Raw genomic sequence first — 12,837 nt, 5'->3', positions numbered from 1 at the left:
TATGCATTTAGCAAAAGTGCGACCATTGCGCTATTCAAAGATGATGAACAACCAACCCTCACGCGCATCACATCACATCACATCACATCGCCTGCATCACTGACAGCTCCATCCTACAAACCCAGTATCCAGAAACACTCCAAAAATACAGACCTAGCTCACTCCAGCGAGTGTATTTAGCCACAGCTAGCGAAACATCGTACACAAACACGAAGCAGAAGTGACACAAGTATTGCTTAACTCCCTTGTTGTTGCTCCAAAACAAAAGAGTCACTTACCTACGCGCCTTCAAATGTAATGCCAGTTACCCCAGGAATATATGTTTCCTCGCTTTAAATCATTAATCAAAGGGGAATGACATTGAACAACATTTTAATTCAGCTCCTCTATTAGCATCAAGCTGCCATGCTGGACTTCACCAATTGACACAATATGACATACAAGCCGGGCTTTACACACGTACACACACACACACACACACACATACACACACGAGCGCGCCGCGAGCCGCGCAGCAAGACAACGCCATTGCAGGCGAGGGGTGATGCCGCCATTCCCTTAGTAGGGGTGTTGATACATTACACCATTCAGAGTTAAACTATCACTAAAACGAAGCCAGTTCTGTATTTCTAAATGTATTTACCGAAACTAATTGGGTTACTTGCCTGTGTGCTATTTTTATGAGAGCTTCAACAGTGTGACAGGTATGTAATCTTAATTTTCAAGAATGGTTTGGTCCAGTAATCTGTGTAGAGAGGGAACGAGCAAACTGCAGCCTGGCAAAGGAATGTAAGCAATTAAAATCGCAGCATAATAACTACAGTAGTTGCGTTAGAGGCCACGTGGTGACAAGAAAGATAATTTAATACAATCTATAATGTGATCAGTTGATCAAATAGTCAACAATTAGACTGTTGGCATTGAGTTTTTACATGTAATTTGGGAGCAGAATTCAGGGAATATATATAATTATAATTTTTATGTATTTATTTTTCATTGACAATTTCATGTTTGCATTCATTATTTCATGTTTCTAATATTTACATTATTTTTTAATAATTCATAAAACAAAATTCATTCGATAATAATTCATATTCACAACATTCACTTTTTCATAAATGCATTATGCATTTTTTACTTCAGATAGGCGTACAGCATCTGTGCCGCCTTTGAAGCATAAGGATAGTGGCATAAAGTCATAAAAATATAAATAAAAAAATAATGAATTATTCAGAGAATGAGAAAAACTGGATTTCTAATAGGCTATTCTAAATAGTTTTTACAAGGTTTAGGCTAGTGATGTTTACTGCATTCTAGGCCCAAATTGATTTTGTTTACTTCTTGTTTGTTTCATTAAGCCAATGTTGAATCCCAATCCTATTTCTTTGGTTTTGTGCCTTTAACCCAAAGACTGGCAAGGAAATTTAATGAAACCGCTGAACTGTGTTGCGGGCAGCACAACAGACAACGGAAATATTCTTTTACACCCTCTTTTTTTTTTTTTTGTAGCCTACTATTTATTGCATAACACTTGATCCCCTTGTATTCCTGTCAGCAGATGTCTGGAGATGTTGCTTAGCAACCTAAAATCTTGATGGCACAGGATGCAACCTAGTAGCACTTTTGTTCGTGAGGTACAAAAAAACGATAAAGACCCAACAGAAGGTTTGTATTACTCGTGGTTCTCACTATAGGCTGTCCAGTTGTGCAGCGTTGTGCACAGTGCAAATGGCCATGACCATCTGCGTGCTCAGCCTCTCCACGGGGGGTTGAATGCATTTTAATAGACCTTATCTCATTGTCATCTTTAGAGCTTATGGGGCATGATGGATGGGGCAGGGAGGTGCATCCTGTGCATTATCTTTAGAGAGGGGTTGCGTTTGTGTCTTACAGCGCTACATTTGCACTAAATGCTAAAACCAAATAAATAAATAAATCACATTTCAGTGGTCATAAGTCACCAATTTTCAAACTGAAAGTAAAATTAAAGTGGTGTCAGTCACAAACAGCAATGATAAACTTATTGCACTTTTTCAGCCACTTTAAATTCTATAATATAATGCAATATAATAATATGTTATTTTTATAAATATGTGACCCTGGACCACAAAACCAGTCATAAGGGTCATTTTTATCAGTTGAGATTTATTAGGATAGGATAATATTTGGCCGAGATACAACTATTTGATTATCTGGAATGTATTGTTGGCTACTGGCATATTTTTATTGCTAATATTATTACTATTGTTATTGTATAGGCTAATTATATTTAATTCTATAAACATATACTTTTTAATTACAAATAATGAACATTGAAACATGAATGAATGAATGAAAAGGGAGAAATACAAACAACTAAACAAAAGACAACTCAAGATAAGATAAGATGTAAGATGGGAAATCTCAGCAAGAAAAACTTCAAATCTTAAGAAATTTAGAAGAAAAAAAAAGTTAATAAAAAAATTGCAAAAAAAAAAAGAAAGAAATAATTTAAATTGATAGGCCTATATATATAATTAAAACATTTTACAGAATACACATAAGTTGAAAACATGAGCAAAAGTTCTCATTTGGGAGCTAGTTTGATAGATATTATGTAAATTATATAAACATCTGTTGTATTTAGCATCTATACATCATAAACCAAAATTAATAATATAATAATAATAATAAATGCTTACACAATTGGGTTTGCATTTTACAAAAGAATTATTGTATGGTATATGCTATATATGTTTTCCATTCTGTCTTAACTGGGTCCCCCTGTAAATATAGCGTGTGATTTTTTCCAGCATCTGCGCCAGGTGTTTCAGCCAACCAGCGCCCATCAGCTTCAGAGTGGGAGGAATCCGAGCAGCGGAGGATGATGCTTATGGCTGTCACGTCCCGACTCCCGAGGACCACCAGCGACACTTCAAATGTGTGATGTTCAGAGCTACTGCGGCAAATGAACGATGGTCTCGGTTGGCGTTTTCGTGGGGCTCATAGTGGGTACGTATATAGACCTGAGACGACGACACTGGGAGAAATACTCGTTCTTTTCCGTTGGATGATAGCTAGCCTGCTGGCTAACGGAATAGCTCTCGTTCTCGTTACATCATATGGATAACTTAAACTGACTGGCAGTTAATCGCTAATTCAAAGCTGCAGAGACGGTATATCAGCTGTACTACGTGAAAGAGACGTTAATATAGGAGTTTTCACTAATAATGTATTATTTTATACATGCTATAGCTAAATGCCAGCAACATTAATACTTATTCTTTTGCCTGAACAACAGGAATGTCTAGTAAGTTTACGATTACGTAATTTTTCTTAGTAAATGGTTTTATGACATTTTTCTCTCTATTATTCCTGTTTTGTCCGTTGTAAAAGCCGTAATAGTTCGTTCTGTCAGTGGCATAGACGGACAAACCCGGGCTTTAATCGACTCCAAACAGAGATCTGTGTTTCAGAGTGGCGGTGAGTGATTGCAAAGAATGGCTGTCTCAAACACTAGCATGCTGCCTGCCTAGTAGCAGTGGGGATTGTGATTCATCCCAGTGACTCGAATCCTTTGACTCGGTTCAGTGGCCTTTTCTGCAGGTTATGCTATATGATTCATGTTTTGATTTTTTTTACAGTAGCAAATTGACAGGGAGACCCCAGAAAAAAACTGCTACAGCTGTGAATTGCTGAAGAAATATAAAAGGGCTGTGCAATTAATCGCATGCAATTGTCATGTGCATCTCGTCAGTAAAGCCGGTTCCGTGATTAGTAGTAAATCTTCATCACCTGCTTTCAGATGGAGCGGCATTTACTACACAGAGCCGTAGTTCACTGACAAGCTACGCAAAATCGTGTTCATAATCGCAGGCGATTCTATCTGCGATAATGAACGCGATATTGCCTCATTGTCAGTGAACTACGGCTCTGTGTAGTAAATGCTGCTCCATCTAAAAGCGGGTGATTGAGATTTACTACTAATCACGGAACCGGCTTTACTAACGAGATGCGCATGACAATCGCATGCGATTAATTGCACAGCCCTAATATTAACGAAAGCACTGAATTTTTCAGGTGAATGAAAAATATGAGTCAAGTGAACTAGAGTGATTCATTCTCATAAAATATTAATTCAGCACACTGATTCATTCATGAGCTACTTATACAGACTTAAACTTACGCAGGTTTGGGCATTATGGCATGCATAGCCAGATACCCAAAGCAGTACATGTGATGTTCGAAATGCTGACTAGGTAGGCAGCTCACTCGATTTTGAGACAAAGCCGATGTGTTTGAAGCGATCATAACACACGCACAGCACTTTGCCGTGCAAAGCTTTTTGGGCTTAACACCTGCCGACCTATATAATTCACCTTCCTCTTGACTCTTTTGAAGTAGAAGGGGAAGAACTAGGCTACTTCTTTAACAAAACTACTGTTTGTGTATTATAACATGCAGTAGTCCAGTTATTCAACCTCTAATATGTAACATGTTTTTTTTAAATGCTTGCAGTTTCACATAAACATTTTGATGTGCCATAATACATTCTGCATTTTATGTCCATTATAAATGAATGCATTGATATTAAAACCATTATCCATTTCTTCAAGTATATTAAAATGAAAATCGGTATTACCTGATAAATGGACGGCTTGAGAAAAGCATTCACTCACTTCACCTAGAGTGTGTTCCCGGCTACAGCTTAGTCATGACAGGCTGACCCAGTTTTGTGCATAACATTGACTTCCAGGCGCAGTACTTTGAACAGTTTGACGTCTTCTCAATCCTGCAATTAGTCTGCACTGTTTTTTTTCTTCCCAATGAATCGTGAAGTGCATGAATTCCCCCTTGACCGGAAAGGAGAAGTCAGCACAGCGCTGATTCGACAGTTCAGTAGGACATCCCTGGCTGTGTCACGAAAAGGGAGGGAGCGAAAGAGAAAGTGTGGCACATGATGAATATCTTGATTTGGCCCACCCAAGGTCAGCCCATAAAATCATAAACCAGGATTAGCCATTTCCACTGCAGGGCCCGTCTGTAATTTGTGCATGTGTTTGCGCATGTGCGTGTTTGCTCTGCCATTACTTAGTGTCGCAAAGTTTGGCATTAACCATTAATGGTTGACCCATTAGCATATAGTGTTGTGCATCACCTTCAGTTTGCCTTGAGTTCACACAGTATTCGAATCATTTTATAGACCCTGGGATGTGGTTTTGTAGCTATAGGGTTAATATCAGGCTCTGGGCTAAGATCGCCCTCAGGGTGAAAGAATAAACCATCTGGCACTCCAATTATTCAAAGCATGCATCTGTGACCCCATGCGCACAAAACCACAGCCATCAACACCCCAGAAACAGATCAATACCTCCACCGTGGATAAAACCATTAGTAATGACACAGCTGTTCAACAAGCCCCTACAGTGCATGAATGTTTGCCTTCAATGTGGATTTCTGTGATCTCTGCGCATTAAAGTAGATCTTTGAGCAGTTGTAAAGCCTGTTCACACCAAAATGAATGTTCGGAGCAAAAATTCACTATGGTGTTTATCAAAGAACACTGAATCCACAAGTACAGAGAGAGCCAGTTTCAGACTCTTCCTCTGGTATTTGCTGTTGCGTATCAAAATAGTCTGTTTTGAGCATTTTGTCACAATTCTGCACGGGTGACCTAAGTGCAAGTCTTATTGGTTGGATGGTTTTCTTCTCAGAGTGATGGGAAACAGAATAGAACACATTTACATAAAAAAATACTGTCACATTGACAGCATGTGAATAGTCATGACGGCCTGAACAGATGCATAAACAGCCGTTGATTCAAATGAAAGCATAATTTTGTTACTCATTAAATTATGAATTATGCTTGCTTATAGTGTTTATTTGCATGCACTGTTCACATTTTAACACACAAAAATGCTAAAAAAAAATCTGTATAATGCAGGTTGCATGATGCAGTTTCGCGTGAATCAGCTTTTTAAAATTGTAAAAGAGAGCTAGTCTGCGCCACTTTTTTGAATATAGCCTGTACCCTGTTGTAATATCCCATTATAAATATCAATTGATCATTATTCGATAATTTGCTACATCAGTAATTGCTAGAAAATGTACATAAAAAATGTACATTGCATTTACAGCCAGCCCCCTTTGCAACAATAATATCATAACATTAATTGCGCTCACTTTTTTGAATAAGGCAAAATTTACCAAGAAAAAATATTTAAAATGATTTTAGTAATTTAAATACAAATGTAAATAATTTGCATAAAATAACCACTAATAATATTTAAATATATTTAAAAATATATTTTGTGTGTGAATTTATTGTTGTGATTCAGAGACCAGAATCGGCTCTATAAAATTCTGAAAGTCTTCTCCGCTTGTCAATTTAAAGTGCAATTTAAAAATAACATTTATTTTGTTCATTTAAAAACATTACATATTAAAATACATTGAAATATATTTATCCTTTGATACACATTATATACTCTTATAGACATTGTGTGTGTGTGTGTGTGTGTGTGTGTGTGTCCCTGCTGTGACTGACACTGAGACAGACATCTGCCTCATTATCAACAGCACTTCACTGCATGAGCTCCATTATCCCTCTCTCAAGTGACATTGTGTGTGTGTGTGTGTGTGTGTGTGTGTGTGTGTGTGTGTGTGTGTGTGTGTGTGAATTTATGGGGTAGGGTGGTTTTAATCCACAGGACCGTTTTCTTTGTTTGTTGATGTATCAAAAGATTATTTTATCTTTATGTGTTCATATTTATGTCAGCTCTCTTTGTGTAATCCCTTGGTTTTTGCTGTTCTGACCTGCTTAATGTGTTTGAGCAACCTTCAGCCTCCATGTAAGCACATGCTCTGCCTTGAGTGATGTACTAGAAGCAGTTTGTATCTGAAAGCTTGAAGAGATCTGGTGTTTCTGTAGTGCATCGCTGCAGTAGCTTTCTCCCAGTGCAGCACACTCCCCTGTGGAGATTTAAAACCAGCCTCCTCCCTGCTGACTTCAAGTGAGAAAAGAAAGAGACTGTAAAAGCATGCTGGCAACCATCTCTCCAGTATCTATTATGAACCACTGAAAAAACTGAGCACTTTTCTTTGAAATAATGCTTGAGCGGGGAGTATGTGTGCATGTGTATGTGTTGCACCAGAGAAAGGGGGTTTAATGTGCAGAGCGAGGGATGGGGGGATGGCGTGTGAGAGGTGCGTTGAGCGTTTGAGATTGTGACTCACTGTACTACCGTCCTGATAGGCCTGATACCCAAGACACACTTACCCACTCTCTCACATTCTCACACACTCCCACACAGATGATTTTTAGAAGAAAGAAACACACCCTGTTATATAAATGCATAAATACTAGAAATTAAAAAAAAAACTATATACAAGTTAAAATAGAGAGTTTACATTAGATTACTGGAAAAGGACAAAAAATGTGAATGCAAAGATAATCACTGTTAAGCTTTTCTACATTATATCCATAAATTATAACATTATTTGTTATGTCTGTCTATTATGAAACAACAAAACCTTGTTTATGTATTTAATTAAATGAAGTTACTATGAAAATTTTTTGTTTGGTTTTATATACACTACCATTTAATAGTTTTTGATAAAAGTCTCTCATGCTCACCAAGTCTGCATTTATTATAAAATCTAAAATAGAGTAAAAGCTGTAATATTGTGAAATATTATTACAATTTAAATAATTATTGTATTTTAATGTCATTTATTCATGTGATGGCAAAACTGAATTTTCAGTACTCCATTAGTCCAGTTTTCAATGTCACATGATCCTTCAGAAATCATTCTAATATGATGATTTGGTGCTCAGGAAATTATCAATGTTAAATAAAATTGTGCTGCTTTGATCATAATGTATCCTTGCTGAATAGAAGTATTAATTTATTTTCAAAAAATCATACTGAATGGTAGTGTGTATTAGTGCTGTCAAATGATTAATTGCGATTAATGGTATACAAAATAAAAAAAATTGTTATCCACACACATACAGTATATATTTAAAAAATATTTACATATATTTACATGTATATATTTATATTCATATAATATTATATATAAATATACTTAATATATAAACATATTTTTCTTAAATATATACATGCATGCATGTGTATTTAATAAATATATAGTGCACACACATATTATGTAAACAAAGACTTTTATTTTTGATGCCATTAATTGCAATGAATCGTTTGACAGCACTAGTGTGTATATATTTGATTGTTTTCTAATAGCTATTTTTTTTTGTCTGTGCAGATGTTTTACTGTTTACAGTAAGGTAATTTTGTCTGCCACATTACACAGCATTTAATTAATTTGTCATTTCTTTCCGCACCAGTGGTCACCATCCTCTCTAAGTCGCACGCCGACCGCAACGTTTATCCATCTGCTGGAGTGCTTTTCGTTCATGTGCTAGAGAGGGAGTACTTTAAAGGAGAGTTCCCACCGTATCCAAAAGCAGGTATATTTACTCCACTACTTACTCAATAATATGCCTATTGTTACTCGGTGTGTCCTTTTATCTTATACCTTTAACCCTATAATTATTCAGGTAGGGTATATAGTCAAATCTAGCCTAAACCATGAAGCACTCACCCGCCCGCAGGTTGAAGTTCTTCAGGAATGACGTAGAAGACTCCCTTGTGGTAGTTCTTTTTTGAGGCTCAGTTTGTAGTTATAAGTAAAGTCTCACAGGAGGCAATAGTAACAGTAAAATCTCTTATTTTATTAGTTACAATACAAAGCAGTTAATGCAAAAATAAAACAAAATCAGCTACAATCAAACTCTAAACAGCAATATTGGAGATACTGTTAAGCGCCCCTCAATAGGGTATCAGACTATCAGGTGTCCTTCATACTTAATGCAGGCAGTATCTGAAGAGTGGCTTACTCCTTTTTATACTTCTTTTTGGAAACTTCCAATTCCATTTGACTCATCAACTCCTCTATATCCTGTATGATCCAATCTTCCTGTTGTAGGAGTATCAGTCTCTGTAAATCCTGTTTAATTTGTCGGAGGTCCTTCCGCTGTCGCCAACTGTACGTTGTTGTCTTCTTCTAGCTCTTCTCTTTCTTTGCTGTAGTCTTGTTTGTTTTCACCCCGTGTACCCTCTTAGTAACCATTGTGGTTAGTTACAAACATTAAGTTTTATGTTCTACAGTATAAACACAGGAAGTCATGCACATTTATCAAAGCTCTGCATCAATATAATTTAAAGCATTTTAGGTACTTTCATATTTAAGCATATATGTGACCCTGGACCACAAAACCAGTCATAAGGGTCAATTTTTCGAAATTGAGATTTATACATCATCTGAATGCTGAATAAATAAGCTTTCCATTGATGTATGGTTTGTTAGGAACATGATCTTTACTTAATGTCCTAATGATGTTTGGCATAAAAGAAAAATCAATAATTTTGACCCATACAATGTTTTTTTGGCTATTGCTACAAATATACCCCAGCGACTTAAGACTGGTTTTGTGGTCCAGGGTCACGTATGGCATCAACTCAAAAGCAAGCAAAATAAAATACCATTGAAACAGGTAAATGGCAATATCGTTATCCACATCCAAAACACAATACAGAATAAAGGTTTCGCTATATTAATTTTTATGAAACACATTTTCACCTTGGAAGCTACTTTGTAAAACACTGCACACCAAGCATATTAATGTCAGTTTACATGTCAGAGCCTATATCTTCTAAAGAAATGTGGCACATGATAAATATAAAGTACAGTTCTCTCCATAACATTTTTATTTTGCAGTAGCCATGTAAAAGCACATTTGGCACAGGCTGTCATACCTTATTGCTTAAATAAAAATTATTCTTCATTTCAGGTGATTCGACTAACGACCCCATCACATTTAACACCAACCTCAAAGGCTATCCAGACAGGCCTGGATGGCTGCGTTACATTCAAAGAACCCCTCATAGTGATGGAGTCCTCTATGGCTCACCAGCCTCTGAGCATGTGGGCAAGCCGACCATCATCGAGGTGTGTTATAAACACATCTGATCTCATACACTACTGTTTAAAAGTTGGGGTCAGTAAGGTTTTCTTTGAAAGAAATTAATACTTTTTATTCAGCAAGGATGCATTAAATTGACAGTAAAGCCATTTATAATGTTACAAAAAATATTTCAAATAAATGCTGTTCAAAAACATTTAAAAAATCATACCGACCCAGCTTTTGAATAGTAGTGTATAGTTTTTATTTTCGTAGAAATAAATCGAATCATTTTTTGCTAGGAGAGTAGAAGGTAACAGGGCAAAGTTGAATTTGTATGCAAAAGTATGCTTATCTCCTCTTTGTGTATTGTTAAGGCTTTAGATTCATGTAAGGATTTGGCTTTGTTATTCTTCTTTAACCTTGAGAAACTGTATGTGTTTGCATCTGGTTCTGACATCCTCTGCATGGCATGAATGTAAAGCTGCCCTGAGCCGGGCTTAAACTTTCCCTCTTGCGTGTTGCAGATTACCGCGTATAATAAACGCACTTTTGAAACCGCCAGGCACAACTTGGTCATAAACATCATGTCTACAGAAGGTGAGAGCCAAGACCAGTTTTGATTTCGCAAATCTCATTATAACATACAGCCATACGCTCAAAGAAAGACTCTGTTGTTTGACTGAAAACCTTAATATGGAGAATAATCCTCAAGTATGGAAAACATGTCATTTTAAGATGCATGAATCTACCAGCCAGACGTTACCATTTTTTGTAATACTGTTATTAGTTGATGATATTTTAAACACGTAATAGTGTTATTTTAACAGCTGATTTAGAGTATTCATCACTTTAAATGTTGCAAAATATTCACTGTCTCTTTCACAGGCAGATCTGCTTTATGTTTATATTAAATGCTATGAGATTCCCCGTTCCTGATCTGTGTTTAGCTTTAAGCTGAGCAACTGTTTCAGTGCAGATGTGACCTTACTGTGACGCAGTCCACCATCTGCCATAAAGAGACACTTCAACATGACAGCCTTATTATCCAGCTGTTATGTAACTGTTACTTCTAATTGCATACAGGAAGATATGTCTTTCCTCTCTTGCTTTCTGGCAGAATTTCCTCTGCCCTATCAGGCTGAGTTCTTCATCAAGAACATGAACGTTGAGGAGATGTTGGCCAGTGAGGTGCTGGGAGATTTTCTCGGTGCGGTCAAGAACGTGTGGCAACCAGAGAGACTCAACGCCATCAACATCACTTCAGCGTTGGACCGGGGCGGACGAGTGCCATTACCCATCAACGACCTGAAAGAGGGGTGAGATCTAAATATACACTGAAAAAATGTATTAGTGGCACAGAACTTGTGGTGTAAATCAACAAATATGAAGTAGCAGTAGTGTATCTTCTGGTTAATCTTAATTATGCTAACAAGTAGTTTAGTAACTGTATAAATTGCAATATTATTCAAATTAATTAATTCTTGAAAAAAAAAAAAAAACTCTTGAAAGTGAGAACATTTTGTCTCAGAAGGCAGAAGAACAGTGTGTATTGGCCTGTGAGTTTACGTAAAACTTCTCAGTTCACATTTCTTAAGAGGAATTCCCTCATGCGTTGGCATAAGTTGTTCATCAAATATTCATGTCCTCTTTCAAAAGATAAAATGTTCCAGATAAAGCATTTTAGGAGCTCTCGGTTAGAGCAGAGAACACTCATATTGACAGACAGAAGATGTATATTGTCTATCTAGTGCTATTGTCGTCAAAGCCTTGATGCTGTATTTCTGTACAGCATGGTTACGTTGAGTGCTAATTCACTGTTAAACACAGCTTAAAAATGTATGAGCATCGTGTATAAAGCCTTGCCCTTCAGTGAGCTTCTGTGACGTTTGCAGTGTGTATGTGATGGTGGGAGCAGACGTGCAGTTCTCATCGTGCCTTCGAGAGGTGGAGACCCCACAGAACCAGCTGCGCTGCAGTCAGGAGATGGAGCCTGTCATCAGCTGCGATAAGAAGTTCAGAGCTCAGTTTCACATCGACTGGTGCAAGATCTCTCTGGTGAGCGCCAGATCTCTGGCTCTGATCTGTGTCATACTGTGGAATGAGATCCACAATGAGAGGCCACTGTTGTGTACAAGTTAGCATGACATTTACTTTTAGAGTCACTTTTTTTTTTTGTATGTACAATATGCATGTTTTATTTTTATTATTTTATTACATTTTTCCATTATCTTAAAGCAGATATTATTCCAACTTTACTTCCAACCTAATCCAACAATAGCCATCTTTTGGTTTAAGAAACATTTAGCTATATGTGCCAAAAGTAACTGTTAGCAGACTTAATGAGAAAAACAACATCATAACATTTCAATTAGCATTTAATAGAAGTCAGACTTTTATGATCCCCATCATTATTGAATATGATTATTTTCACAATATTTAAAGCAGAAGTCTAATTATGTTCATTATAATTTCATAAAAGTTGAGATAAAGCTAAAGTAAACATAAGATTAATATCAGAGACATCAAACCATAGTCAGCAAAATATTGGACGTTTAAAGGGGTCATATGATGCGATTTCAAGTTTTCCTTTCTCTTTGGAGTGTTACAAGCTGATTGTGCATAGATAAGATCCCTAAAGTTGCAAAGACTAAAGTCTCAAAACCAAAGAGATATTCTTTATCAAAGTTAAGACTCTGCCACGCCCCCCTAAAACGGCTCATTCTAACACGCCCCCACATATCTACCTCACCATGTGGAAATATTTGCATAATGCGCCCAAATGATCACGCAAAGAAAGAAGGCGTGGTTTCAGGAACACAGTAGTGTTGAAGCAGCAACATGTCAGGGAGACGCTGTGTTTCTAGGCAAAAGCA

At 36.8% G+C, this 12,837-nt stretch overlaps 2 protein-coding genes across 9 annotated transcripts in view; one reads left to right on the top strand and one right to left on the bottom strand.

The window, feature by feature from the left end:
- Window positions 1-4,806, bottom strand: part of LOC107722146 (neurabin-1-like) — a 54,733-nt gene extending 49,927 nt beyond the window's left edge. For 3 of the 4 annotated variants that reach the window (XM_016530382.1, XM_016530385.1, XM_016530386.1), the window contains exon 1: window positions 279-467. The gene's annotated coding sequence lies outside the window, so the exon portion shown is untranslated. Of the gene's footprint in view, window positions 1-278; window positions 468-4,621 lie in introns of those variants that run through there. The other variant, XM_016530384.1, reaches the window with a different exon arrangement.
- Window positions 2,855-12,837, top strand: part of LOC107722147 (epsilon-sarcoglycan-like) — a 15,419-nt gene continuing 5,436 nt past the window's right edge. For 3 of the 5 annotated variants that reach the window (XM_016530388.1, XM_016530389.1, XM_016530387.1), the window contains exons 1-7: window positions 2,855-2,991; window positions 3,376-3,462; window positions 8,345-8,467; window positions 9,851-10,008; window positions 10,489-10,561; window positions 11,082-11,280; window positions 11,857-12,019. In XM_016530388.1, coding sequence (XP_016385874.1) covers window positions 2,955-2,991; window positions 3,376-3,462; window positions 8,345-8,467; window positions 9,851-10,008; window positions 10,489-10,561; window positions 11,082-11,280; window positions 11,857-12,019 — 840 coding nt within the window. In that variant the 5' untranslated portion in view covers window positions 2,855-2,954. Of the gene's footprint in view, window positions 2,992-3,375; window positions 3,463-4,818; window positions 4,968-8,344; window positions 8,468-9,850; window positions 10,009-10,488; window positions 10,562-11,081; window positions 11,281-11,856; window positions 12,020-12,837 lie in introns of all 5 variants that reach the window. The other 2 variants (XM_016530391.1, XM_016530390.1) reach the window with 2 other exon arrangements.

Source organism: Sinocyclocheilus rhinocerous, unplaced genomic scaffold, assembly GCF_001515625.1.
Source record: "Sinocyclocheilus rhinocerous isolate Xijiao unplaced genomic scaffold, SAMN03320098_v1.1 scaffold781, whole genome shotgun sequence".
NCBI lineage: Eukaryota > Metazoa > Chordata > Actinopteri > Cypriniformes > Cyprinidae > Sinocyclocheilus > Sinocyclocheilus rhinocerous.
Note: the sequence above shows the minus strand (reverse complement) of the source record. Positions and strands in the feature narration are given on the sequence as shown.